Source organism: Panthera uncia, chromosome D2, assembly GCF_023721935.1.
Source record: "Panthera uncia isolate 11264 chromosome D2, Puncia_PCG_1.0, whole genome shotgun sequence".
NCBI classification, from domain to species: domain Eukaryota; kingdom Metazoa; phylum Chordata; class Mammalia; order Carnivora; family Felidae; genus Panthera; species Panthera uncia.
The window spans coordinates 41,203,832-41,231,225 of record NC_064818.1 but is presented as its reverse complement, the minus strand read 5'-3'; the positions used below and the strand labels follow the sequence as shown (position 1 = coordinate 41,231,225).

Here is a 27,394-nt window from a genome sequence, read left to right as displayed (position 1 = left end):
TTGTCCAGGAGCCCATGGCCTCCCAGAGCCTGAATGCTGGCCTGACCTTCTAGCCCAGAGGCTTTCCTGACTGTTGTCCCAGAGACTATACTTCTTCCCAGGCCTTCACATCCACACCAGGCCCAATCCCTGCCTTCTCTGGGCTGGACTGAGGGATAAATTAGTTCTAGCTCCAGAGCCCATTCCTTTCCAAGCAGCCCTGCTGGGGCTTTTGCTGCTCAGGAGAAAAGCCCATTCCAGGCCCATGATGGGGCATGATTAGATAGACAAACCCTGTAAATGTATTACCACTAGAGGTATATGCATGGCCATTTGGACAAACTTTTGCAGCCCCCCAGAGAGTCAGATCTGGGGGTTAGAGGCTGGATGGATTCACCCACTGAAGGAGCCAGGAGGCAGGCCGAGCTAGGCTGCCAGGGAGACTGGTCTCTATGAGTCAGCTAATGTCCATGTAAGCAGGGAACAGGAGGTCAGCTGGGCCCTTGCTTAACAGACTTTATTCACCATTTACAAAAGAGGTTGATTGCATGCAAAATGTAAAGATGGTGTATTCCCTGTGGAGAGAAAACATAAGCCAGCACAGCCCTCTCCTGAAATATAGGCTGCAAAATGCTTGTTGGTTCAGTCTGGGCTCCCAGCTTGTTAGCAATCACCTCTTAATACACTCTGGGTTGGGGACTGCAGAAAGCCCAGCAAGGAGCTTACACACCAGCGTAACTGAGTAACACCTCAAAACACAGACTCAGAAATCAAGAAAACCACATGTGCATATAGTCTGTTTAAATAAAATCACTGACGATACTCTAGAGCGGTTGTTAGTGAGGGGAGCAAGATGCAAAGAATCGCTCTACTTCCCCCTCCCTGCACACGTCTAGATTCCTCATAGAGCAGCTTTCCTTAAAGTTGGGCGGAACTTCTCTGCATTAAACATAGAGGCTTGCATGTCTTCTCTCCTGGGGGAGGTTGTCACAAGTTGACGAGGTGTGCCTGGCCAAAGGAAAATGTCAAGGAGTCAGGAGCCCTCAGACCAGGTCTCTGCTACTAACCAGCTGTGTGGCCTCCAGCACTGCTCCTGTCATGGAAGCTCATTTTTGTCATTTTGGCAAAATGGATGTACCGCCCGGCTTTGGTCCTTTCTGACTGGCTGGCTAGGGCTGCATGGGGTGTGGTGGGGCATAACTGGACGGGAGGAGCCTGAGTCAAGGGCAATGACATCATCCAGCTCTGGCTGCCACAGGTCAGGGGCTGTACTCAAACCCTGCACAGGACCTCCTGGGGGTGCTTGGCAGAATGGCGTGAAGGGCTCCTAATACTTTCTGGAGGAGCTGCAGCCCAGAGAACTGGCCTGCAGAAAAATACTCTGCATTTGTGCTGCTTTGCACTTGTTTAAAGCCCTTGTCACCACATATTTATTTCAGTCCTCATCTTGGACTTGTGAGTGAGTCAGCCAGGACTTGATTTCTTCATTTTACAAATGAGGAAGGAAGTGATCAGGGAATTTAAACAGCTTTCCCAAGGTTATACCACATGAGCAAAAGAGCTGGATAAAAACAAAAGTCTCTCCAGATCTCAGCTCTGCACTGTCTCTTCAAGGGCTCCTGGGTGGTGGGGGGCAGGGGCAGCACCTTGAGGAGGGGTCTTGAGGCTCTTCCAGATGCCTCTAGGACTACCACCGTGGTGCCAGCTTGGACATTTCTGGGCCTGCCTGGGACAGCTCTGGCTGGGGCCATCCCATACCTTTGTGTCTCTGGTCCCACACATGTATAGCAGGGGCCCACGGTCTTTACTCAGACACCTTCCTACATCTTTCCAATGACTTTGAGGAATAGCCCCACAGTCAGCATCAGTTTTCAGTGCATCACCACTCTGCCCTGAGGCATTTGCTCTCCTACAGCCTGCAAGGGTCAACTGATCACAACCTTAGCCAGAACTGAACCTCCTTTTCCTGCTCCTGTTCTTAGCTGGGGGCTTCAGGATCCAGATTCTGGTTGGCCTTGTCACATGTGGCCAGGGCCCTCTTCCTCAACTGAGGATGCTAATGCCCCAGGAGGACCTGAGGGACTGTGAGGTCTGAGGTTGGTGAGTAGTAGACACCTTAGAGTTGGCTCTTTGTCTATTCCCAGTCTCTGTGGAATGGGGAGCATCATAGCTGTGCCAACAATCTGGGTGATGAGGAAGTATTTGCCAGTTGCATCCCATAAACAGAGAAATCCCTTGTCCAAAGCATGTCCAGAGCCGTGGATATGGGGCTTACATCATTGTACAAAACACAGGTGACCCTAGGGAGCAGATAGTGGGGAGCATGGCCCAAGTAGTGGGATAGTTGGGGTTGGGAAATTAGGGCCCACAAGACACATGCTAGAAGTAAGCCTTATTACCCACACTCTTCTTCTCAAACTTTTGCCTGAGCTCAGAGACCAGAGCTGATTGGATGGGGCTTCCCACTTTGGGTTTTGGTGACCGTTGGGGTTGCTGAGGGGTGAGTGAGCCGGAGACTGTAGGCACAGTCCAGTGGGCTGTGCCCATGTTGGGCGCCATTGTGGGTGGTGGAGGGGGAGCTGGGGCTTTGGGGGGCAGTGTGTTTCCTAGGCTGTTGTTGTTGCAGTTCTCATTGGGAGGATCCTCTTTGAGCACAAACTTGGCAGCAGCCTTGGTCCTTCTGAACTTGAGCCATTCGATGCGGATGGCACGGGGTGCTGGGCTGGGCCGCTTACGGAGCACGCGCCGCACTGGCAGGACCTTGTTAGACTTCTTATTGCGCCAGAAGGTGGCGGTGGAGATGAGAACGGTTATGGCCACAATGATGGCCATGATGCCAGCCAGGACACCCACAGCCTTCATGGGGTTGTCTTTGGTCTGCATCAGGAAGGCGGCCATGGGGCTCCGGGACAGCATCTGGAAGAGAGAAGCCCCCCTAACTGCATTCTGCTGTTCCTTCCTGGTCCCTGGAGGACAGAGCAAGGGTCATGAGCTCCCTTAAGCCTGATGGTGTGTAAACTTTCTGGGGTCAAGCATCTCTTGAGAATCTGATGAACACCATGGGTTTCATTCCAGAAAAAATGCACCCAGAGAAAATGCGATGCATACAGCTCTCCAGAAAAATGCACAGAGAGAGAGCATAATGCAAACAACCTCTTTCAGATTTAAAACTCCTACATTAGCTGGACTCTGTACTTGAGAGATTAGGGTATGGCTTACCTTTAGTTATGGAGGGCTTCATCTGCCCAAATATATCAGGAACCCCTTAATGATGACTTTCTGCCAGATACTGAGCTGAGAACTACACATAATGATTTTACTTATGCCTTTTAACCCCTATGTGAAGGAACCATCACTCTTCCCATTTTGTAGGAAAGGAAGTGGAGGCTTGGCAAAGCCCAAAGTCACACTGTTAATAAGTGTTGAAACTAGGCTTTCAACTTGATTCCAAAGCTTATGTGCCTGATGGCACAGGCAGCCTTTGCTAGCGTTGAGTGCATTTTGGAGGAAGGCTGCAGATGGTCCCTTCTTCCTCTAACCATGTTTCAGCAAGGCCTGAGCTGGTCTTCTGACCCTCTTCTGACCCAGACTTGGTACTCACCTCTGTGTCTGTGATGTCAATCTTGAGTAAGGCCGTGGTGCTGAAGGATGGGGAGCCACGGTCCTTGGCCTGCACCTCTAGGGACCACGTGAAGTCCCCACCAGGTGTAATGTTGTGCAGGGCATCAAGGGAACGGATGGAGTTCTTGAGACGGATCTCCCCTGTGTGCGTGTCAATGTCGAACACGTTGGTTGGCTCCGCGTGGGTGATGGAATAGTCCACCAAGTTGTTGGGCTCGTCTGCATCCTGGTCCGTGGCCTGCATGTGAGGAGGGACAGACAGAGTTGGGACTCGAGAATGATACTTGTGTGCCATGGTTAACCCAGTGTGTCTTATTTGGCTTGCTGGGTTGATGGGAAATGGTCCTAACCCTACTGTGAGTGGACTGGAGTTGGGGGAAGTACTGAATGACCCAGGGTCTGTGCCGGGCCCTCTACATGCATTAGTACATTCCACTCTCAGATCAAGCCTGGGCAGTAGGTATTGTTAAAAAACAAAAGCTTGAATGATAGGTGACCTGTCTAAGGATGGATACATCAAAGGAGGGGAAGCTCAAAGTCAAGTATGTTGGGTTTCAGAGTTCAAGTTTTTTCCATACTGGGAAGACAGTGCAGCATAGCACTGCTTTGAAAGCAGGCTGACCAGCTGTGTGAACAAAGGCAAGCCAAACAGTTAAGCTGCCTGAGCCTTGGGGCACCTGGGTGGCTCAGTAAGTTAAGTGTCTGACTATGGATTTTGGCTCAGGTCATGATCTCACTGTATATGAGTGCAAGCCCCGTGTCTGGCTCTGAGCTGACAGTATGGAGCCTGCTTGGGATTCTCTCTCTCTCTCTCTCTCTCTCTCTCTCTCTCTGCCTCTCCCCAATCATGCTCACATGCTCTCTCTCTTTCAAAATAAATAAATAAACTTAAAAAAAAACCTGCCTGAGCCTCAATTATTTCTTTTGTAAAGTGGCAATAATATCTTTTTTCTTAGAGGTTATTTCTGGATTGAGGTGGGGATGGGGATATATAAGGTACCTTAATATCCCCTGCTCACAGGGGGAAGCCAATTAAGTTTATTTTACTTTTTAAACTTTACTCTTGAGACAGAGAGAGAGAGAGAGTAAGGGAGGGGCAGAGACAGAGGGAGACACAGAATCCGAAGCAGGTTCCAGACTCTCAGCTGTCAGTGCAGAGCCCAATGCAGAGCTTGAACTCATGAACCATGAGATCATGACCTGAGCCAAAGTCGGACACTTAACCAACTGAGCTACCCAGGTGCCCCTAAAGTTTATTTAAATTAAATAAATTAAAATAAATTCTTACACCACAGTGTCTCTTGCAACAGCTAGAACAAGGCTTTTAGGGAAGCTTAGTTGCCTTCAAAGCTCACCTCAATTTTCACTGGGGTCCCCAGCACCATGGTCTTCTCCTGGAAACTCTTTCCAAACTGAGGGTAGTGGTCATTGACATCCAGCAGAGTGACAAACACCTCGGCCAGACTGTATTTGCCCTCCATGTCCTCTGCCTTCACATAAAAGTTGTACCTGGCAGTGGCCTCAGCATCCAGGCTGGCCCAGGGCTGGGTGTAGATGATCCCGGTGGATGGGTGGATCAGGAAGCTGCAGGGCATAGGGAGCTCGGCGTGAGTATGCATAAGCGCGCGCACACACACACACACACACACACACACAGAGTGGACTGCAGGAATGAGCTGCCTTCGATGCACTATGCAGCTTCTCCAAGGTGGCCCACCTGTTCCTCTCCTCCACCTTGCCTTCTGACTGAGGGTGCTGACCCACCCATCTACTCATCCACCTATTAACCCTGAACTTAACCCGACTCACAGCCCTTCCCTCTCCTCCCAGGGCCTGCCCTCCCTAGCTCCAGGCCATCATGATGACCCTTTTTCTCTCAGATCCCAGAACTTCTGCCCCAGGCTCTCCACTGCTTCCCTTCACCCATGGCCCTCCTGCTCATTTCTCCAACCCAGGTCCTGTCCTTTCCTGCCTTCCACACAGATCCCCTCTGCCCCCCCTGCCTCCCAAATCCCTTGCCCGAGGCCCTGTTCAGCATTCTGGATGTACTTACGGGTCTGCCCCGGACCCATAAATGGAGTATTTGACTTCACCCCACGGACCTGTGTCTGGATCTACAGCCTGGAAGAGAGAGAGCTCCAAGTGGCACCTGCTCTTTGTCAGGGCATATTGGCAGCTCATGTGCCTGAGGGTTGCTTTCAATGGCAACACAAGGGAACTGGGGTTTATCCAGCTGGGGAGAAACTGATCTGGAGGTCTGCTCTGGAGCCCTAGTTATCTGCCCAGGAAATCAACTATTGAAGGAAACAAAAGGTTTAGATCTGGAAGACATGTATCCCTTCTTTGTAAATGAGGATAGAGAAGGAGATGAATCCTGTGCCCTGAGCTGGGGGTTTATGCCTATGTCCTCCTTATAATCCTGGGTATTGTTGTCCCCATTGTACAGGAGTGGAAACTGAGCCTCAGAGAGTTCAGGTAGCTTGTCCAAGGACACAGTTAATGAGTTTGGGCTTTGCGATTCAAACTGGAACCCAGGTTTGTCTGATTTCATCAGGCCCCCTTCAGTGGGGACTCCCCACCCCAGACCCAATCCCTGGGCCAGTCCCCAACCCACTGTGACAGCCACCACGTTGGAGCCCCCTGGGGCATTCTCAGGGATCCTGGCAATGTAGTAGTGGGAGGTAAACTTGGGGACATTGTCGTTGGTGTCCAGGAGCTGGATCACAACATCTGCTGTAGAGCTGAATTTCTCCGGAGTGTTCACTTCAATGGCCAGGAGCTGGGAAAGGAAGGAAAACAAGGACCTGTCTGGGTGGCAGTCAGTGGGCAGAAAGCCTTCCCACTTCCTGTCTCAGCACTGGTCCTGCACCCACCTGCCTGGCCCTGCCTTACTCTCAGCCGCCAGCCTGCGACGCCTGACATCACCTGTAGGGGCGCCTCTAAGGACCACTGTCTTGAAAAGCCTGCTTTCTTGAAGTTCTTATAGTTGTATTTGGGCCAATTTCTTTTGTCCCATTGATTTGCATATTCCTTTTTAGTTTCAAGTTCAAAAATTACTTTGTTTTATAATATAATTTAATATTTGTTAGGGAAGTTCCTGCCTCATATTCTTTCTTTCTGTTTTCCTGATTATTCTTAGAAATTTATTCCTCCAGATAAAAACCCATGTAATTATATCAAACCTTCTCGCCACCTGAAAGGAAATTCCAGGTAAGACTTAGTTGGAACGACATTGGATTCTTTATTCACTTGATGAGAATTTGCATTTTTTAAACAGGGTGCACCTTTACATATCTTGCCTTCTTTATATCCCTTTGTTTAATTCTTGTGTTCATTATCATTTAGGTGCTGTGTATTTCCTGTTTGCCTAATTCCTAGGAATTTTATCTTTTCGTTGTTATTATAAAGGAGAAACTTATATTCCATTATTCTCTTTGCTATTATTCATATGTAGGAACACTCTTCAATTTTGTGTATTAAGTTTGTAATCAATCACATTAGCAGCTTTGATGTTTTCTGTTTTTCAAACATTTCTTAGATTTGTTTAAGCAAACAATAACACCACCTACAAATAATGATAATTTTGTCCCTTCCTTTCTAATACTCACACCTTTTATTTCCTTTCTTTATTCAGGAATAATATTACTCCAGGAATAGTACTAAATAATGGTGGTGGTAGCAGGCATCCATGTTTTGTTTCTGACTTCACACACTGGTTTTAGAACATAAAGCATCATGTTGGCTATAGAGTTATGTGTGTATAATTATAAGTAATTATAACAGTTTAGATATCAAAGAGGTATCTGTTTTTCATTTTTATTAATATATATTATTTATATAGTTATATATAATATGCATTAGTTATATATGTGTATCATTTTAAATAATCACAGATACAAAGGAGGCTTTTTTTCATCTGCTAAAATGTTTATCAGAGTTGGTGACAGATGTTCAATGCATATGAGGAATATGTTTATCTTGATAATCAAATAGTTTTTCTCTCTCAATCTATGAACAGGACACATTGAACACCTTTGCATTCCTTTGGACAGTCGTAATTTAGAACCAGGAACGCGGTGAGTCTGTGTGAGCAGTGGGAGCAGTGTCTTGCACCTTCTTCTCCCACACTCCTGCTCCCTCAGTCAGCAAGAAGGGCAGAGGGGCTGAGGGAAACTGGAGGGCCAGGAAGGGCAGGGGGTGACAGGGACCCCTCAGGAATGAATCCAGGAGCTGCTATGAGCTCCTAGGACCACCCCCTGCCCCCCATTCAGGACAGTACAAAGTATCACCTACCTTGAAGGTTAGCACTTTGAACTTTTCATAGTCAATGGCAGCTGAGTTCTCCACAATGATAGTGACTTGGGCTTCATTCAGGACTGTCAGTGGGACCACTCGGAAGATGCCCCCAGGTCCCACCAGCCGCAGGTTGAATTTGGCATTGGCTCCCTGGGCAATAGTGTTTGGAGAGAGGAAACAGGGAAGATGAATGAGAATAGAAACTCATTAGATAGTCATGTTAAGCAAGAAACCTTCATATGCCCTTAGCCCTGGGAGGTGAGTATTATTATTTCTTTCTATAGGTCAGGCCATTAAGGATCAGAAGGATTTAGCAGACTATGAGAACTAAGCAAGGTCCCAAACACTGACAGCCTGGCCCTCTGCTGCGCATAGGAGGTGACAGGATGCATTCACAAATGCCTTTCTACAAGATCAGATATAGAGGGGCTTTTATATGACTGGTTTTACTTTTTAATTGATTATAAATGTCTTTAGGCTAACCTAAAGGTCTTTGGTTAGCTACTCTCCCACATCTCTTTCTTGGTTACACCATCATTTCATTCATTTTAACACCTGCAAGGCCCCTGGGACATAAGCGGTGAAGACTGGTGCACTCTCTCAGCTTTGGCTTCTTGGAAGACAGGGTGGAGGGCAGGACCACACACCTGGTCTGAGTCGTTGACAGTGATCTTAAGGCCCCGCAGGATCTCTCCCTGAGGTGGGTGTTCATACATAGACAGCTCAAATCTGTTCTGGGGTCCACTCTCTCCATAGAACGTAGGCGGATGGTTGTTGAGGTCCACGATCCTGATGGTGACTGGGACCATGGCCTGGGCAGCTGGGATCCCTGCAGAGCTGACCTCAGTCACCTGGGGTAGGGACAGGTGGCTATTGCTGTGTGGCAGGCAACTCCAAATGGCCCCATGGATTCGCAGCTTGAGGTATTCATGCCTTTGTGTAATTCCCTCTCATTAAGTATGGCCTGCCCTAGCAACTTGCTTCTGATATCACATGGCAAAGGTGATGAGATATACTTGGTGATTAGACCACAAAGACTGTAACTTCTGTTTTCTAGCAGACTCTCTCCCTTGCTGGCTCTGATTAAACAAGCAGCTATGTTGTAGAGGCTCATGTTTCAAGGAGCTAATCATCACCTCTAGCCAACAGCCCACTAGGAACTCCATCCTGCCAATAACCATGTAAGCCTGGAAGACAATCCTACCCCAGTCAAGCCTTCAGATGAGAATCCAGTCCCAGCTGACAGTTTGATGGCAGCTACAACGAGAGACCTTGAATCTGAGGACCCAACTACGCCGAGCCTGGAATCCTGACCCACAGCAATTGTGAGATATGAATGTGTGTTGTTTTAAGACACTAAGCTTGTGGTAATGTTACAACAGCCATAGGCAACAATATAGTGCTGTTACTAATCCTATTTCGCAGATGAGGCACAGAGGGGTGAAGCAGTCACCTGGGGCCACACACTAGTGAGTGGCAGAACTGGACTAGGAAGAACTCAGGTGTGTCTGATTTCTTAATCAGCAGTCTCTCCATCTCACCATAGTGGCCCTTCTTTATAGCCAGACAGATCTGGGTTCAAACCCCAGTTCTGCCACATTCTGTCCTGGTGTCCATTTGGCCAGAGGTGGAGGCTGCAAAGAGGGGAGGTTTGGAGATGTAGCAACAGATAACTAATACAGGCTGCAAAGCCAGGGCTGAGAATCCACAGGCTCTGTGTGAACCACTCCATGTGACAGAGACAATCAAGAACCTCCCTTCCCTTGTTCTAGAAGCATGCTCTGGTCTCACTATGCTCCCCGGACACCACTCATCACACCCCAGCTGCTACCATGACTCCCTTCTCAGAAGCCTACACCTGCTGTCTCCATTTCCTAATTCCCACTCAGCTCTCAGCCCATCCCCAACGGAGACACTTCACACTAATTTCCATGCTGCGTGTAGCACTGTCACTTTCTTTTGCCTTCCTGAGTGTTCTAGCCCTCTGCTAATGGGACTCTGCTTTCTGCAGGCTCCCCTCCACCTCTCTGATCTCTCCTAGGTTTCTTTCACCTGCTCCTGCCTCACTCAGCCTCTGATGCTCCCACAGCTATGTTCTTGGCCAGTGATTCCTCTGTCCCCACAGCCATCCATTCCCCAATTCCCCCTAGGTGATTCCATCCCCCAAACCCATTCTTCCACAGCTACCTGTATGCAGACACTGTCTCCCCAGGTTCCACACCTGTATACACAAGTTTGTGTGTTTCAATCTGAGCATCCCAGAGACAGCAGAATGCCCCATGTCTGTCCGACCCAACTTGCCTCCTTTCCTGCACCCCTGATAGCACGGTACCACCCCAGATCCCTCATCCTTCTCCTTTCCTGACAGTCACTACAGTCACTCCTTTTCCTTACAGTCACATTCTGTGGAGTCTGCCTCCTCCATATTTTGCAGTTTGTCTCCTTATGCCACTCCACCTCCCCTCATCTGCACAGGTCCCCCCATTTATCACCTTGACGAATGGCTCTGCCTCCCTGCCTCTCACCCAGTTCCCTCCAAACTCAAGTTGGGAGCAGTGTTCTCAAACCCTCTCCTGGGACTGTACCAGAATCACCTGGGGGCTCACAACATGCAGAGTCTTGCATTTCTCCAGGACACACCAATTTCCCGTTGCCAGGACTAGGTCCTGGAAATCTTTGTTTGCCAAACTCTCTAAATCTGAGAATCATCCTGGTCTAAAGAAGCCAGAGTGAGCTTTTCTCTGATCCTGCTCAAAACCCTTCAATGGCTCTTTACTGCTCTTGGGCAGGACCAGCTACATAACGTGCAGTGAAAAATGAAAATATGGGGCCCCTTGTTAAAAAATTATTAAGAATTTCAAGACAGCAAGAGGAGAGCCTTACACCCAGCATGGAACTCTTCTAACGGTGGTCCCTGTGTAACTGCACAGGCCACATGCCCACAAAGCTGGCTCTGTTCTGGGGAGAAACCTATATTTCGTATCTGGGGCCTTTGCTCCTCCAGTCCCAGCCTGGGATCCAACCATTTTCTCTGTCTACATGTAGTCTAAACACTTTGCCGCCGTCCCATGACTCCTTGCTGCTTCCCCAGTACATCATGTGCACATCACCTTCAGCCTCATCTCACAGGGCTTCCTAGTCCACAGTGCCTGCACTCTGCCCCCATTCCCACCAGCGATGCCCTCCTCCAGTGTCCACTGCTGGGTCTTACCCATACTCAAGGCATTGCTGCTTCAGTCCTACTTCCTTGTGAATTCATGTCTCCCCTTTCCAGAGACTTTGTGTGTGTCCGCTGCAGCCTTCACGCAGGCTATGTGACGTGGGTGCTCTTTGGAGCAACATCTAGCTCCCTCCCTGGGTGGAGGGTGGGCTGGTGGTGGGGATACTGGTTCGCATCATCATGGCCGGAGGGCAGGAGGAAAGGCCAAGCTAGAGGGAGGGTACCTGTACATGCAGCTCATACACCTCCCTCCTGAGCTGGGCAGGACTCTGCATGACGGAGATCACTCCAGACGTCTCATTAATTTCAAAGGCTCCGTCACTCCCTGTCAAGGAGGAAAGATGTGTCCTGCAGTTCCACACATGGCCAGGGAAGGCGCAGGGGAGCCATGCCAGGCAGCCGGCCCTGTGCTCCTCGGGCATTACCTCACTGAAGTCTCTATAGGACGTAATTCTATCATCTGTATTTTGCCAATGAGGAAACTGAATCTCAGAAGGGCTAAGTAACTTGTCTAAGATTACACAGCGAGTGTAGATCTGGGACTTAAACTCACTTCTGAGTCTGGTTTCAGGTTCCATAGAACTTTCCTTCTCTTCTGTGCTGTGTGTTTGCACATGTGTGTGTATGTGATAGAAAGAGAAAGGGAGAAACGGATACAGAGTAAGGGAAATAAGGAAGGGGAGAGAGAGGAGAGAAAGGGAGGGATGGAAGAAAGAGGCCAGAGGCTACAGGATAAAGAGCAGAAGAGGGAGAGAAGAGAAGAGATGGGGGTGGGGGTGGGGGGTGCTTGGTAATTGTGTAAAGGCTGCAGAAGTGGAGGGGAGGGGGCAGAAGGCAGTCAAGGGTCCACGTGCCTGGGGAAAGGAGACTGTGTATGATGGTGGCATGTTCAGGCATGCTGGAGGGAGTGTGTGCACCAGGCATATCCTAAGGGAAAGGGTTGGGAAGGCAATGGTGTCTGAGTGAGAACAGAGAGACATATGCATGTCTGCAATCAGGCACCAGGCATGATGATCCCACCAAGGGGCCTGGTGCTGCAGGGACCAGCTACCAGGGGCTATAGAGCCCACCTGGGCCGGCTTGACCTGTTCCGTTGCTGCTCAGTTGTGCAAAGAGCACAGACTTGGAGCCAGAAGACTTAGGTTCAAGTCCAGTGGGAATGTGGGATGGCCCTTTAGCTTCTCTGAGCCTCAATCTGCTCATCCATATACAGAGCTAGTTAGTAGGAAATACCATATCATCGTTGCATTTAATTCTTTTAATTCAACTATATGCTCTAGGCCAGAAGTTTTAAAGTATGACAATAAAAAACACAGTAACTTAAAAGTGTAAGAAATGTTGCCACTCCCCCTTGTTAATCAGCATGTGCTTAGGATGAAGGGACATGAGTTGGTACCTCACAGTGTTGCTCTCAGTCCCCCAATCCAACCCCATGTTTCTCCTTGTTGCTGGACAGAGTGATAAGGCAGGGTCTGGAGCACATGCCCAAGGAGACTCATCACCTCCTAGATGGACCCAGCCCGTCTCATGCATCTTGAACTTCTGGTTCTATAGATGAGGAAACAGGGACCAGAGAGGTCTGGAAAGCTCACTCTGGTCGCCCAGGGAGTAGAAGCCACAGCCCAGTGATGGGCCTGTCCCCAAAGCTTCCCCAGACTCACCATTCAAGAGGCTGTAAAGAATTTGGTTGGGTTTGCCCCGATCTCCATCCATGGCAACCACCATCAGTACCTCCGAGCCCTTGAGGGAACAGAAGCAGCTGCCTGAGGTCGCTGGGTGATGATAGGGCTCCCCCCTCCCCAGATACTTGCCCCCATAAGAGAGGAGGCCCCACTGCCACCCAAGAAAAGGGCCAGGCCTCTGTGTGGCCCCACACCTGCTCTGCAGAGAGATCATAGCACCCACTGACCTCCCCAGGCTGGAGGGAGAGACAGCCCAAGCCCTGTTTCTCCCCTCCACATAGGGTAGCACACGGCTGCCCAGGGATACTCAGGCCTCCTGAGTGGGCCTCCTCCTCATACCCTTTCTTTCCTACATGCCACACTCAAGTCTGGTTTCTACTGTCCTACCTTTGAGCCTCACCCTCCCTGCCTCCTTCACTTTTTGCCTGCAGAGGTACATGGTGGGGAGAGGTCAGAGACAGGTGAGAGAGGAGCCGGGCACAGAGGGGTCCAATGCAAAGCCCCCAGAAACCAGGATGCTCTCCTGTGGCCCTGGCTGGAGTGCCATTTGCCAGATTTGGGCAGCGATGCCACAGCCAGCAAGCCTATTCCATCTCAGCCAGCCGCCCCCTTCTAAGCCTCCTCCTCAGGCACTTCTCCTCGGCCTGTCCACACTCATGGCTGCTTCCTGACTGCCACATGCCGCCTGCTCTCCCTGAGCAATGCTGTCCACCCTTAGATTCCAGCAGGACAGCTGGCCTCCCCCTGGCCTGTCTTCGGCGCCCCCCTAGAGGAGCCCGGCATTTCTCCCTCCACTCTGTGCTCATCTCTACTACTCGGCTGCCAGCTTCGGGAGCAGCGGTATCCTAGCTTGGGCCCAGTGCGTGAGGGGTCCTCAGTGAGCATCTGCATTGTCTCATAGATCCTAGAATACTCAGAGCCTGGGGAGGAAAAATTCAGACTGCAATTCAGTTCCAGAGTCCTTGAGCTGCGGTTGTATGGGGTTTAGCCCCAACCTGGTCTCTGCCTACAGGTAGCTCATGGTCTGGCTGAGCTGAGGGGGCATGTAAATACATGCAGGTACCCCAAGGAGGGGTGTGCATCCCCCAGAGAAGGGGAGCTCCCATCTCGACCAAAGATGTCAGGGAAAGCAGCGCCTGGGCTGACCTGAGAAAGGCGGGGTGTATTGGGTCTGCAGGCACATTTCAGGCAGAGGGCTAAGGGCACAGTGGGGAGATGGGCTGGGTGCTGGGGGGCTGGTGAGGGCTCAGGGGTGGAGGGGATGCCGGGCATCAGGTGCCAGGCCCAGGGGGAGTGCCATTCCTAAGAGACCCAAAGACAAGCATAGTAGCCCAAACACCAGGGACAAAGACTGCACTGAGGGGGAGGAAGCTGAGGCTGGCCTTGGAGCCTGGCTTGCGGGACAAGCCACACCTGTGGATGACATTTGACAAGGGTTGTGGGAGCTCGGCATCAAACTGTGGGAGAACTACTGGTCTGAGGGACCCGAAGCTATGGGCTTTGAGTTGGGGAGGCACAAAGGAATCTCACCCCCCCCCCCACTGCCCCTACAAGGTGTAGAAAAGGCTCCACCCAAACCACAGCCATGGGCCACCTGTCAGCCTCTCTTCTCAGCCTTTTTGAGGGGCTGAACCTTTGCAGCCGGGTTTGAGTAAGTTTGAATGAGTGAAGAAATGGCGTGGCACAGTTTTGGCTCCTGGCAGGTGCTCTACACACTGCCCCTGCTTCTTCCCCCCTACACTCCCACAGGCAAAAGGACATGTTCATGGGCTGAGCTTGAGTCAGTCCAGAGCCATCCATGTGAAGAGGGTGACCCAGGGCCAAGCCACAGGGGATCCACGGGTAGTGGCATCTGGAGGGGACACTGGGATGAGGGGACAGCCACCCACCGGAAGGGTGTCCTCATACACATAGCCATAGTAGGGTGTGCCCACGAAGACAGGGGCCATGTCCTGCACGTCCTCCACATTGACTGTGACCGTGGTGGTGGCTGAGAACACCACATCAGCCCCTCGAAGCCTCCCTCCACCATCCTGGGAAAGAAGCAGAGAGTGAAGAGAGGTTGGGCTCTGGACTCCTGGTACAATCTGGTTTCTGTCTCTTACTGGCCTCCGGACCAGCTGCCCTCTCTGATTTCTGTTTGCTCCTGTATCACCTGGAGACAATTCCCCCTCATAAGGGGATCATTTAAATCAGATGATGCATGGAGGTCTTTAGTCAGTGCCTGGTATGCACTAGGCACTCAAAAGTGTTCCTTTGGAAAAGAGAGTTCTTTCTCCAGGGAAATCATGTCCGACAAATGGCAGAAGAGGAGGGGGGTCAGAGCCAAATTCCCCCTCCCACCAGGAACCAAGCCTCCAACACCTAAGGACCTACTAAGACACGATTTGGGCCCGTGCCTGAGTCTACATGATGAAGGTGTGTGCCCAGTGAGCCCAGCCCTCGGTGGAGTATTGGGCAGGTGGTGCAGGCTGCAGTGGGATGGCCTGTAGCCAATATGTGACCAGCAGGGGCCTTTCCTTTCCTGGAAAAGAAAATGCTGGGTCTAGAGGGACAGCTAGGGTTTCCTGCTCTCAGGGGACAGAGCAGCCACTTTGGCTGAGCACCTGCCGACTTGCAGGTCCCACACCATGCACTTTAGAAGTATGAGAAACTCAGTTAAGCCTCATGGGTGGGCAGATGAGGAAACCGAGGCTCATGAAGGGTCACTGATCACACAAAGAGGAACAGGTGAGGTGAGCAAGCCCAGGCAGAGAGAGGGAAGTGCCTAGAGGCCAGGTCATGGGAGATGTGAGGGAGCATGGGTGTCCAGGCCATGGCCACCTAGTCCTCCAGAGGGGACCCTGGCTCGTCAGTCCTGATGGGGCATACACCCTCTTCCAGGAGGGAATATGCCCTCTGCAACCCGAAGACTCCAGCCTCCCTGGAGACTATGTCCCTGTCTGGGCAGGGTCCACTCAACAGAGGCTTTGAGCAGCCGCACCCCTACCCCATCCCCATCCTACCTTCAGCCCTCCAAACCTCCCCCACTCCCTCATAGGACCCAACTCTTCCAATCCAAGGGCAGCTTCCTCTGACAAAGGTTGAAGAAAAACCAGATGCTCCCTAGTCCGCCCTGTTACCTTGGCAACCACTGTGACAAAATGGGCCTGGGCCTTCTCGTAGTCCAGGGTGGCCCCAGCCCGGAGGCGCAGCACACCGCTGTGGCGGTCCATGGCAAATTTGGTGGCGTGCATATTCTGTAAGAGTGAAGGGAAGGCTGGTCCTCGGAGAGGGACCCAGGCCGCCCCAGAAGTGCCTGTTTTGCTTTACCGAAAGGGTGTCTTCATTGGCCTTCGTCACAGGAACTCTGGCCTTGGGGCTGAGGTTAACCTCCAGGGTACTCAGCCTTTCTGGCCCCTAGGGTCCCCCTCCTGCCCCTCAGCATGCTTCCAGCAGCACCTTAGCACTTCTTGCTGCTCAGCTTCCAGCTAGGCTCTGGCCTGGAGGTTCCAGCAGGTAGAAATGGCCAGCAGAGTGCTGTAACCTAGAGGAAGTGGGGCTCAGAAGCCACCGTGATGGAGAGGGCCTTCAGGATCTTTCAACCCCAGCAAATAAGTGACAATGGGCCAGTTCCAGGAAGCTTGGGGTGGGGGTGGGGTGGGGGTTGAAGGTGGGTGGGGACAAGAGATGATCCTCACTCTGGAAAAGGGTTACTGTGTGTCAAAGGCTATTTATCAGAGCTGTGCGCGTATTTAGTCCTCACAAGAATCCACGAAGATGTGCTTTCGTCTTTCGAATTCTACACATGAGGAAAGTGAGCTCGGAGGGTTAGATAACAGGCTGAAGAGCCCATGAGGAGGCAGTGGGATCTCTCCAGTACATGTGGAGCCCAGGGGATTTCTCAAGTACCCGTGTTGTTAGCCACCAAGGTGTACTGCCTTGACAATTGTGAGAGCAAGTGACTAAATGTGGAAAGAAGAGGAACAGTTACAGAAGGAGCGGCTGTGTGGAGGACAGCTGGTTCCTGTGGAACCCAGGGAGAAGGAGGAGGTTCAGGAAGGGGTCTCTGCCTTTGGTGGGGTGGAGGGGTGATGGATAGAGGTGGGATGGGGGGGGTCACAGCTCAGATTTCCACAGTTCTAGGCCCAGGCAGGTTTCTTCCACCCCGTGTGGGTGCAGTGTGCCCAGTGCCTCTCCTGGGGAAGAGGTTGAGGGTGGAGAGCTGAGGGTCCCGGAGGTCCCTCAGGGACAGGGTGGCAGGGGAACTCAGAGGGAGCCAGCGTGGGCCGGTCAGGGGAAGATGGCTCCCACTCAGGCCCCTCTCATGTCCTTGTGAGTCTGATGTGACTTCTCTGACAATCTTTGGGGAATAGTGGAGACCCGGACCTAAGTGCTTTGGTGAGAGAGGCAGTGGCCATCCAGGTGTCCCCCTCTAGTCCAGGCCTCTGGTTATGACCAGTATGCCCCTCCTTACCTGCAAGAAGTAGGTGACACTCCCTCCAGAACCTGTGTCCTTGTCTACCGCATGGACCTTAATGATACTGCTCCCAGTAGGTATGTCCTGAGGGGTCACAGTGATTGGGGGGGGGGGGGGGGGTCAGTCCCGAGGCAGTGACAGAATGCTCAGGGGACTGAGGGTAAAGGAGCCATGGAAAGGTGCAATTAGGGCATGAAGGGCTAAAAAGAGGTGAAAAGGTGATGATTAACCAGAGAGCACCCATGGAGAAGACAGGCCAAAGTCCAAGTGAGTGCAGGAAAGAAGGAAGGGGAGAAGGCAAGCAAACATCGTCCAAAACTAAGACTCCAAACAGACAAAGGGCTTAAATACAAAATGGGGAAATGGTTAATAGAGACATTCAGCATTACCAGGGATCACATATATATCATTTAGAGCCAAAATGAAATATCTTCCTCCTACTGAATTAGCAAACATTAAAAAAATTGGAGAATCCCCAGTGTTGGTGAGGGATGGGGAGACAAACCCTCTCCCACAGCCTAGGGGAGAGAGAGCAAATACATGCCATTCTGGAAAGGCAATCTGGCAGCCAGAACTTCCCAGGTTCTCCTGCTTTCAACCTAGGCATTTCAAATCTTGGGCCATTTCTTAAGGAAATCATTCTAATTATCTATATGGACGTTTTATGTTCAGAATTTGATGTTTCTTATGACAACAAAACTTTAAAGCATCTTAAATATCCAAACATAAAGGAATACTTTGGTAAACGATGGAATGTGCACTAAATGGAAACTATTAAAATGATAGTTACCTACACTTTACAATTACTGAGGAAAGGCTTATGTTGTAAATTAAGTGAGAAACAGTATACAGAAAGCGTATGTTTAATAGAGTCACAGTGATGTAAATAAAGCAAACAAAATAAATCCAATAAGCACAAAATGACTAGGAAGAACTGCACCAAAATTTAACAATGTTGTCTCAAGCTAGAGGGATTGAGGGTGATTTCTGAGACTTTGTTTTCTACTTTTCTACATATTTCACATTCCTACAATAAATGTACGTTATGATTATAATGGAAAATGGTTAATGGACATTCCTTGGGATAAAAATAAATGTGGGAGGGATGGCAACAGAGGTGGGGGGACATGTAGAGGAAGTGTTCTCCAGAAGGTAGGGAGCAATGGGTGCTCTTCACTCGGGGGCCGGGTCCCCCTGGTCAGGTCACAGGGCAGCCCAAAGGGCAGGCCACGGATCTGGGGTGGGAGTGCATTGGCCTTGCCTCGGGGCCCCTTGCTTACCTCAGGAACCTGGACAACATAGGGCTCCTGGATGAAACTGGGGGCCTCGTCATTGGCATCAGTCACCAGGATGGTGACTTTTTCTGCCACCTGAGAAGAGACAAAAGGGACAGGAACTGGGGCAGTTGAGACTTTCTGGGCAATAAAGGGACAGTGGCCTCTAATGCCCCAGGTGTATGTCTCTGCCCGTTGTCTCTCCTTCACCTCCCCCTCTCTCCCTTCCTCCCCTTCTTCCTCCCCTCCTTCCTTCCTGCTTTTATTCATTCTTGTAACAAATATTATTAAGCAACCACGTGGTCCCAAGCACTGTGTTCCATCCCAGAGGGAGAAGACACAGTCTGATGGTGTGTGTTTTGCAGGATGTGATGGCAGGGCAAAATTCATATTAAAAAGAAAGGTGGTGATCTTGTTCAGGGTGATAACAGTGGCATGCCAGGTACTGTAGGCAGGGCCCATGCATTATGTGACTCTGGAGGCAACATGTACACCATGGCCTAGGTAAATGCCCCCCCCCCTTTTTTGTGGGGTTGTGGGTGCATGGTATAGGAGGGTGACCCCAGAGGCCCTGAAAAGAGGGCATCTAGCTCAGCCTGTGGTAGGGGACAGCAGGGAGGCTTCACTTCACGTCAGCAGGAGTGAGATTTAAACTCTGCAACAGTTTGTCAGGTGAGAGGGAAAGAGGTGGAAAAGTATGTCAGGAAGAAGGAACAACACATACAAAGGCAAAGAGTTCAGAGAATATAAGCAGATTTATGGCTAGATGGTTGGGAGGGTGAATGTGGTAGAGAAGGTGGGCGAGGCAGACAGTGCCTGATGGAGAGACCCTGCATGCGAGACTGGGGCTTGGATTTCATCCTGAGGGTAGTGGCCTACTGTTAGTGCTTCCCGAGTGGGGCTGTGGCCAGGTCTAACATTTCACAGTGATAGCTCTGGCTGAAATTCAGACATGGACTGGGGTCAGGTAGCCTGGAAGCTGAGAAACCCCTGTGATCATCTTGGCAGGCACTGGTGAGGGCTGGGCAAAAGTGACGGCTGAGGGGAAGGAGGTGAGTGAGAAGCTAGAGTCTGGGTACCCAGGTGTTAATCCTGGGTGAATGGGCAGGAGCTGGTTGGAAGAGGCAGATGGGAAAGCCTCCCCACTGGCCTCACTCGGTGAAGCCCTGTCTTGTGGGCTTGGGATTGCCAGAGAGCCCTTAGGAGACTGGAGGGGGGAACGGTGGTCAAGCCCAGGGTGCTAGTGCTGATGGGGGTGGGGGTGGGGCAGCTCGGGGGCACCTACCAGATTCAGACCGTCAGAAATGCTGATGATGGCTTCAATCTCATCCTGTCTCTGTAAAGCATAGAGATTAAGTGAGTGTATGGGAATCTGATGTATCTGGGGACCCTGAGGCTGGGGGGAGCTCTCCCTGCCCCCACTGAGCCAACCAGAGCAGACCTGGGCATTTCAAGGGAGTCCTGGTGCAAGGCAGGGTGGCCAAAAGCTGCCTCTGGCCATGCTTGAGACCTTGTTTCAGGTCTTGGCACATCAGGGGTTCTCCTAAACCCTCAGTATTATTGAGGCACCAAGAGAGAATGCTCCCCTGCTAGACTGAGGACAGATGCTAGTGTGCTGGAAGTTCCAGGGAGCTGATGTTTCCATTTTCTTTTCTTTCTTCCCCTTATCTTCTACACCTCTCCATATTCTACAGCCCAGGTCTGCAGTGTCTCAAGCACTCCTGAGTCCATGGTGGGACCTGAGTGAGGAAGAATGTTGAGGTCACTAGGTCCCCAGGGATGCAAGGGAGGGGTGCACTGTCATACCTCCACCTCTGTGTCCCTGCAGAAGTCTCTGAGACCAACCTTTCTGTTCTCTACCCTGGCCTGTGGCTGGTGGAGTCTGCCATTGGACCGCAGCTGGCAGTAACCCCACGGTGGAGGTCCAGTTATGTGGTCAGCTAGGCCCACCAGCCAGGTGAGGGGTCTCAAAAGAGAAAGGGAGGTCATGCCCTGGCACCTGTAGGTTCAGAACGATGCAGAGGGGTGGAGGGGTAGAGTTTTACCCAACTCAGACCCACTCTCTAAACCACTCTTTCCAGGCTGGTTCAGTCAGTAGTGCATGCGACTCTTGATTTCAGGGTCATGCCCATGTTGGGCATAAAGTTTACACTAAAAACCAAACCAAAACACTCTTTCCAGTCCTGATGTGCTGTCAATTTTCTGCGGCTTACAAGACCGCTCCAGGAATGAGCTCAAGGGAACCTTCTAGCCCACAGAGGTTTGTCTGCACACCTGGCAGGCATCACTTCTCACACCTCCCCATACCTCTCTGTCCAGCTCTTCAACCAAGGTGATATTTCCAAAATTGGGGTCAACAGAAAAGACGCTTCTAGCGCTGGGGTCAAAGCTGATGTGGTAGGAGATGGGGTCTCCCTCAGGGTCTGTCCCGTTTAGGGTGTATACATGAGAACCTGGAAAGAGACACAGAAGAGGAGACTAGAATCTGGGACCCAACTCTTGCTAAAAGCGGCATCTATTCAGGCCCAAGGATTCAACTGTTTATAAAGTGGATATTCAATTCAGTGCCAAAGGTACTGCCCTGAAGTGAGCATTTGCTGCAGGCCTCACCCCTGCTGGCTGCTTCCCACTCTTTATGATAATTCTTTATAACTGTCGGTGAGTATCAGCCACTGTGCAGGTTGTAATCTATAATACAGATGACACAGGAGCTTCAGGTCTGCTGTGCCTAACTCCAGGGCCTCTGCCTGGTAGTGATGACTGGGCCAGCAGCCAAGATTGGGGTTCCCTGGGTATGGCGAATGGGAGAAAAGGGAGAAGCCATTAAGGCAGGACTGTGCAGCACTGTGCCCCCACGCCTGGATTAGCTCTTCGGGGATTTCTGAATAGGTGCCTCTTTCACACTGCTATCCTTTTGCTCAGAGTTCTCGGCCCTGACAGAGAGAGAGAGAGAGAAGGGAGAATCTCCTCTTTCCGCTTTTCCCCCTTTCCCATGAGTATCCCAGCAAGTTGGATGTTCTTAGGCCTCTTTAAAGCCTAAAGATCTGAGGCTCGGGGAGGTAAGTATATTTGCTCAAGGTCACGCAGTGAGTCAGGGGCAGTGCTGTGGCCAACCCCAGGGGTTATCATCACGCTACCAACTACTGCCTGCTGTCTGGGGCAGCCCTGTCTCTGGGCCTGCAGCCGGGCCTCTAGGACTGGACTGGCTTAGGTCTCCATGACAGCCGTGACCTCCTTTCCTGCAACTGCCCTGGGGAGTTCGGAGCACAAACAGGGTGCCCCAGGAGGGCCCACAGCCTGGCACTGGGTGTCTCCACAGGCACAGAGGAATCATGGGTTCAGTCCTTGTGTCCAGGGGAACGCGGGCCACCCTCCGGGAGACCAACAGGGGGCTGGCGCCAGGGCTCCTCACCTACAGGGGTGTCCTCCGGGAGGCTGAACAGGGCCATGTTTCCGTTGGTGCTGCCCACCCCGTTGTCGAAGAAGTGCGGGGCAAAATTGGCCTGGGCTAGGAAGACAACAGACAGGAGAACAGACACACGGAAGGGAGGGTTCGCACCAGTGTGGTCACCCGTCTGGTCCCAGTCTGGGCAGGCTGGTAGTCTTTTCCCCAATGGCAGCACGCCTACAGACTGGGGCTGGGGAGCTCCGGAGAGCGCCACCGCCACCTCCCTCCCGCCCAGGGTTTGCTCTGGCTTGTCAGGGACGCGCACCATCGCGGGCACTTAGAACCCAGGCAGCGGCCAATCTCAACCCATCAAGGGACAGACGGGGAACCCGCGCCCAGAGAGGAACGGTGCCCTGGCCAAGGTCACACTGGGAGCTGGGACACCTTCCCCTGCCCCAGCAGCCTTCAGAGAAGCCGCCAAACCTCCCACCCTGCTCTGAAAAAGCCGAGGGCAGCGGGGGTCCTTGCCCCAAGTCTGCGTTCTCCAGACGACCTGCCGAGCCCGGGCAGCTGGAAGGATCATCCCACCCCACCGGGTCCCGTAGCCCGAGTCCCACTGTGGAAGTGAGCGGCCCGGAGCTCGGTCTCGGCGCCCACCCGGGCAGTGCCAGTACCCACGCCTCGCCCCCCACCCCGGGCGCGGGGCCCCGAGCCCACTCACCCAGCCAGAGGCGCAGCAGCCCCAGCGCCAGGGCGGCCCGCGGGCCGCGCCTCATGTTTCCGCGGGCAGAGAGTGTCGCGAGCCGCAGCCGGGCCGGGCGCGGGAGCGCGGAGCATTCCCCCGGCCGCGCGGAGTGCAGAGACGACGGTGGGGGCGGCGGCGGGAGGGGCGCGGGGCGGGCGCGCTGGGTGGCGCGAGGGCGCTAAGCGGATGACACCGCTCGGCCCCGCGCAGCTGGAGCGCTCCCGCCGCCGCCAGAAGAGACCAATTAGTGCGCGCTAAGCTCAGGGTACCGGTTTCCAGCCGCCGGCGGGCCGGGAGGGGTTACTGCCAACTCCTCTTCCTACCACGCCCCCCTCGCCCAGGTCTGGAGCGCAGGCGCCAAGGGGTCCCCAGCTCTGTAGCTAGGAGTACTGGGGAAGGGGCCAGGTCTTTGCCCTGAGCACGGCACTGGAAGCTGGGGCTTCTCGCGGTCCCCAAGTTCTGGAGGGCCTGGGCTCTGTTGGAGTTATCCCTTTTCCTGAACTTGCACTGTGACTTTGAGGAGGTTTGCCACTCTCTGAACCTGAGCGTTCCAGGCTGTAGAACAGCGGCGGGCAAGGAACAGCCCAGCCTGAGACCAGAGGGTTCCCTCCCAAGAGGAGGAAGGAGCAGGGAAGAAAAGGTGGTGTATCGGCTAGGGGGCAGGTTTGCCCTCCAGGGGCAAACGGATTCCTAGGATGGTGCCCCTGAAGACTTGGGGTGGGGTGAGATGAAAAACAAAGAGGAGGGTTGTGGTAGGGAGGGGAGGCAGATGCGGAGGGGTTATCAGCCCCACCTTTCTGGGATCTCAAATCTTTCCTGCCCTCTCCCCCAGGCCAGGCCAGGCCAGCTGTCCCAGCGGGTGGGGTCACTAGTGTGAACACTAGTGGGGGTCCGTATATGTGGTAAGCAGCACGGAGGGCATACAAGTCTCCACTAAGGTGGGAGGCAGAAGTTACCAGATAGCAGGCTGGCCTCACTCCCTGTCCCCATGGGTGACCATGGAGAAACGGCAGACCCATTCAAGCCTTGTAAGGAAGGGTGGACAGCTTGAAGACAGAATCAAGCCCCATCCTGGACAGACTTGCTAACACAGCTGGCCAGCACAGGTATGGACGGCCCCAGGAGTAGCAAGCCCCGTATCCCTGAAGGACATTTAGACAAAGCAGGGCACTGCTATGAGGGCCCTGGATGCTGATAAGTAGGAAAAGCAGGGAAACTCAGGAGCCTTCTTGTTGGGAGATTTCCCTAGGCTGGACCCTCATTCTCTTGCTCTGACATTGGACTTCAGTTAGAGAAGGTGCCTGTCCCCCTTCTATTCATGGGGGGTACAGGGAGGTCACGTTAGACCCAAGCTTCGTCACTCCCCAGGATGGCCTTGGAGGGGTATATCTACAGAAATAGGAGACCCCTTTGTGTGCTTCCTGGAGAGGCCTCCATGGCTGGGGTCTCAATATTTCTCCCCAGGGACCTTCATAGGAGCAGAACATCCCCCACCTCCAAGGCCAGACCTCCTTGATCCACAGGTAGCAAGAGTTAGGGATTCAGGACAAGAAGATAAATCAGTAGTCCCAGAGTATTGGGCTATTTTCAGGCCCAGTTAACCAGAACTCCTCTTGTTGAATTCCCTCAGGCTTGGCCCTTGGCTGGAAAATGCACTTTAAATTTCACAGGTATTTCTGCATCTTTCTGTCTCAAAATGCTGGGACAAGGCCAAGGTGGGCCATTCTACAAATCCTACATACAGATGAGGGGACTGGGGCTTTTTTTAGATCACCTAGTGTGCTGGAGGCAGAGCCAGGGTTTCCTGGGGCAAACATCTTGCCAGTGTGCTGAGAAAAACCAGCTTTCCGTGTCCTGTCTGCCTATCTCCTCATCACGTGGTTCTGGTGCCTTGACTTCTTTCTCCTCAGTTCACTCAGTCAACAGACTTGCACCGGAGAGGGATAGTGAAGGAATCCCCTCCTATGCTGTAGTGTGTGTGCGTGTGTGTGTGTGTGGTCACCCATATTATCTTGTGTAACCAACACAACTTCTGGTGTGATTGTCCCTGCTTTAGAAAGGAAGAAGTAAAGCACAGAGAGGGCAAGTCACTTGCCCAACCTCACACAGCCAGGGAAGGACAGGGCCTAGAGTCACATCCAGTTTCGGCTGGCTCCAAAAAAAGCTGAAACATTCTGTAACAGAGGAAGATGACCTTGAAGCTACTGACGCTTCAGCTCCGGGCCCCTTGCTCACATGTCCCTTCCGTAGCCTTAATTTTGTGTTTGTAGTTTACATATATATATTTTTTTCCTTAAAGAGGCCACCCCCCCTCTTCAGTTATACAGGCTCAGATCTGCTAGAATGACTAGCTGTCCTGGTTTGCCTGGGACTGAGGGGGTTTCCAGGGATGTGGGACATTCAGTGGTAAAACTAAGAAGGTCTGGGATGAACTGGGACAAGCTGGTCGCATTAGATCTGCCCTTGTCCTCAAAGCATTTGAGAACTTGGGAAAAGAACAGTTCCTCATGGAGGTTCTCACCATGGACCCTGATCTTGACCTTTAGTATGGAGGAATGGGAGGCTATGTGAAAGGCTCAGTTTATCATAGCTGGGAAGGGCTCGCCTGCTGTGAGACAGAGGGGTTGACCCTCACCTGCAGACCCTGGGCAGCCCCGGACACACGTCACCTTGTCTTCCACATGTCTATCACCCCTGCAGGGTGATGAGCTCCCTCTCTTCTAGAGCCTCCTCACCATGGCACCTGCTGTGAAATACCAAATCCGTTTCATCTCAAGGTTAAGTCCTGACAGCATTTCCTCAGGTAGATGTACAGCAGCTGGTCCAGCTGTCAGTAAATGCGGATTCAGGTGTTAGCTGCCTTCCTGGGCATGCAAGTATGTTCTAGCTCTCTGCCAGCACACCAACCCAGGCTTTTGTAACCTCTTTGCCCCCATCTGATATACCTGAATGGGCTAACCCACGGTGCCTTGTTTCCATGCACACATGTTTACACAGATGCCCCCCCCAACCAAGTTCTGTTCCCATTTGCATACACATGCATGTGTACCCTGTATGTGTGAATCCATTCCCATCTCCTTGTATAAACACACATGCCCAACACATGCACACCTACACCGAGAGAGGTTGGGCAAGCAGCTCTCCAGGCTCCTCCCAGGGCTGAGGGTGCGGTGAAGAGCAGTTGTCTGCTATTCGGGCTCACCTTCCTAAGGACCCTGACCTAGGAGGGGGGAAAGGACTGGTCCTAGCACCCTGCTTCCACCCTAGCTGTCTGTGATAAGACCATCTTGCAGACTGACCTCTGCCCACCTATTGGGCATCCTGAGCTGTTCGGTCCTATTGCTGAATTCCAGAACAATGACTGTTCATGATAGGGAAGCCCTTGTCCAGGGCAGAATTTGGTACTGAGCATGAAGGCATAGGGCCCAGGGATCCTAGTAGGCCTGGATGTACTCTCTCTGGACATGACTGTGAGGCCCTATTTATCCCAGCCCAGGGGAGGTCCTGATGACTGTCCTCTGTGGTTGTGGGCCAGGGTGGACCCACCTGGCTGGAAGTTGGGAGTCCGTTCCCACAGCAGCGGGCTCTGGGGTTAGCAGGCTTGGGGAGCCCGGGACACCACCTACTCTGAAATGTGTCCCCTTCACTTGTCCCCTTGCTGTGTCCAGGCCATGTGTAAGATGGCTGTCTCTGTCTCCTCTGATATGGATCTGGGATTCCTCCCCTGTCTGTCTAAGGCCCTGCCTGTCCCCCTAACTGAGGTACTATGCAGGAGTCTGGGGCTGTCACCTGTTCCCCAGTACCCATCTAGTTGGTACTAGTACCCACTGAATCAACCTCCTGGGTTGCAATGCTGGCTCTTGGTCACTGCGGCACCCACACAAGTGGGCAGAAGCTCTAACCCTGATGTTGCCTGTTTTTCACCCTGCAGTGCTCTCCTTTGCTATCCAGCCTGCCTCATGGTTGAGTCTAGGTAGATGACACAGCAATAATATCTTCTCCTCCGGAATGTTTTCCTTTTTTTTTTTCTGGCATCTTCTGCCCCCAGGCAGAATTGGTCCCTACTTGAGACCTTGACAGGATCCTTAAAAGACTTTAGTACTATAATCTGTCTGCTTTGGTGTCTCCCCCAGAGTGCTGTGAACCACTTAAGGAAGAGACCATTTCATGCATAGGTTTCTTCAGTATTTACACAGGACCAGTCACATAGAAGGTCCTCAATGGGTAGTTGTTGACCAGCTGAATGGATGAATGAATGAAGAGGTACCTGATGATGACATAAGTCTTGGTTCCTGGTCATGGTCAACAACTAATCCTCTTCATGCCTTGACATGTGCTTCCCCACTCCATCCATCCTTAAGTTGATAGACTGGAGTAGCCCGGGGGTATAAGCTGAAATGCCCGCTGAGCCAGGTGGCAGGCTGATTTGAACAAACAAAATGGCTGCATTTTGATGTGAAAGAGAACTTTTTTTTCTGTTTCGATATCTTGTAATTTGACACTTCCCACCTTTTGGTTCACACTTTGCAAATCCTGAGGGGCAGTGCAGTTTGACAGATTAAACAGCAGACGAGTCAAAGACTATTTCCAGAGATGGGGCTGTTGATAACAAGTCTGCCGGTTGCCTCTGGACCTGTCCGCCTGTTACAAGGCTGCTAGTAAACAGACAAGGTGCAGCCACTGCTTGGGAGACCAGGTCAGAGCCCTGGACACATTCACACCCTAGAAGT

The 27,394-nt window shown here is 52.0% G+C and overlaps 1 protein-coding gene across 2 annotated transcripts; it reads right to left on the bottom strand.

The window, feature by feature from the left end:
* Positions 1-480: 480 nt before the first annotated feature.
* Positions 481-22,796, bottom strand: CDHR1 (cadherin related family member 1). Of its 2 annotated transcripts, XM_049645321.1 has the most exons (17): positions 22,641-22,796; positions 21,944-22,039; positions 20,839-20,984; positions 19,817-19,867; positions 18,538-18,627; positions 17,255-17,341; positions 15,921-16,037; positions 14,688-14,831; positions 12,778-12,856; positions 11,341-11,441; positions 8,544-8,747; positions 7,894-8,046; positions 6,215-6,379; positions 5,654-5,721; positions 4,956-5,184; positions 3,581-3,838; positions 481-2,895 (listed from the first exon to the last, which is right to left on the bottom strand). In XM_049645321.1, exons 1-17 carry the CDS (start codon positions 22,693-22,695, stop codon positions 2,359-2,361), a joined length of 2,580 nt encoding a protein of 859 aa, XP_049501278.1. In that variant the 5' UTR covers positions 22,696-22,796; the 3' UTR covers positions 481-2,358. The 2 variants fall into 2 exon arrangements, with proteins under 2 accessions (XP_049501278.1, XP_049501277.1); XM_049645320.1 differs by lacking the exons at positions 19,817-19,867; positions 20,839-20,984; positions 21,944-22,039; positions 22,641-22,796 and having other exon boundaries at positions 18,538-19,766.
* Between the last annotated feature and the right edge of the window lie 4,598 nt (positions 22,797-27,394).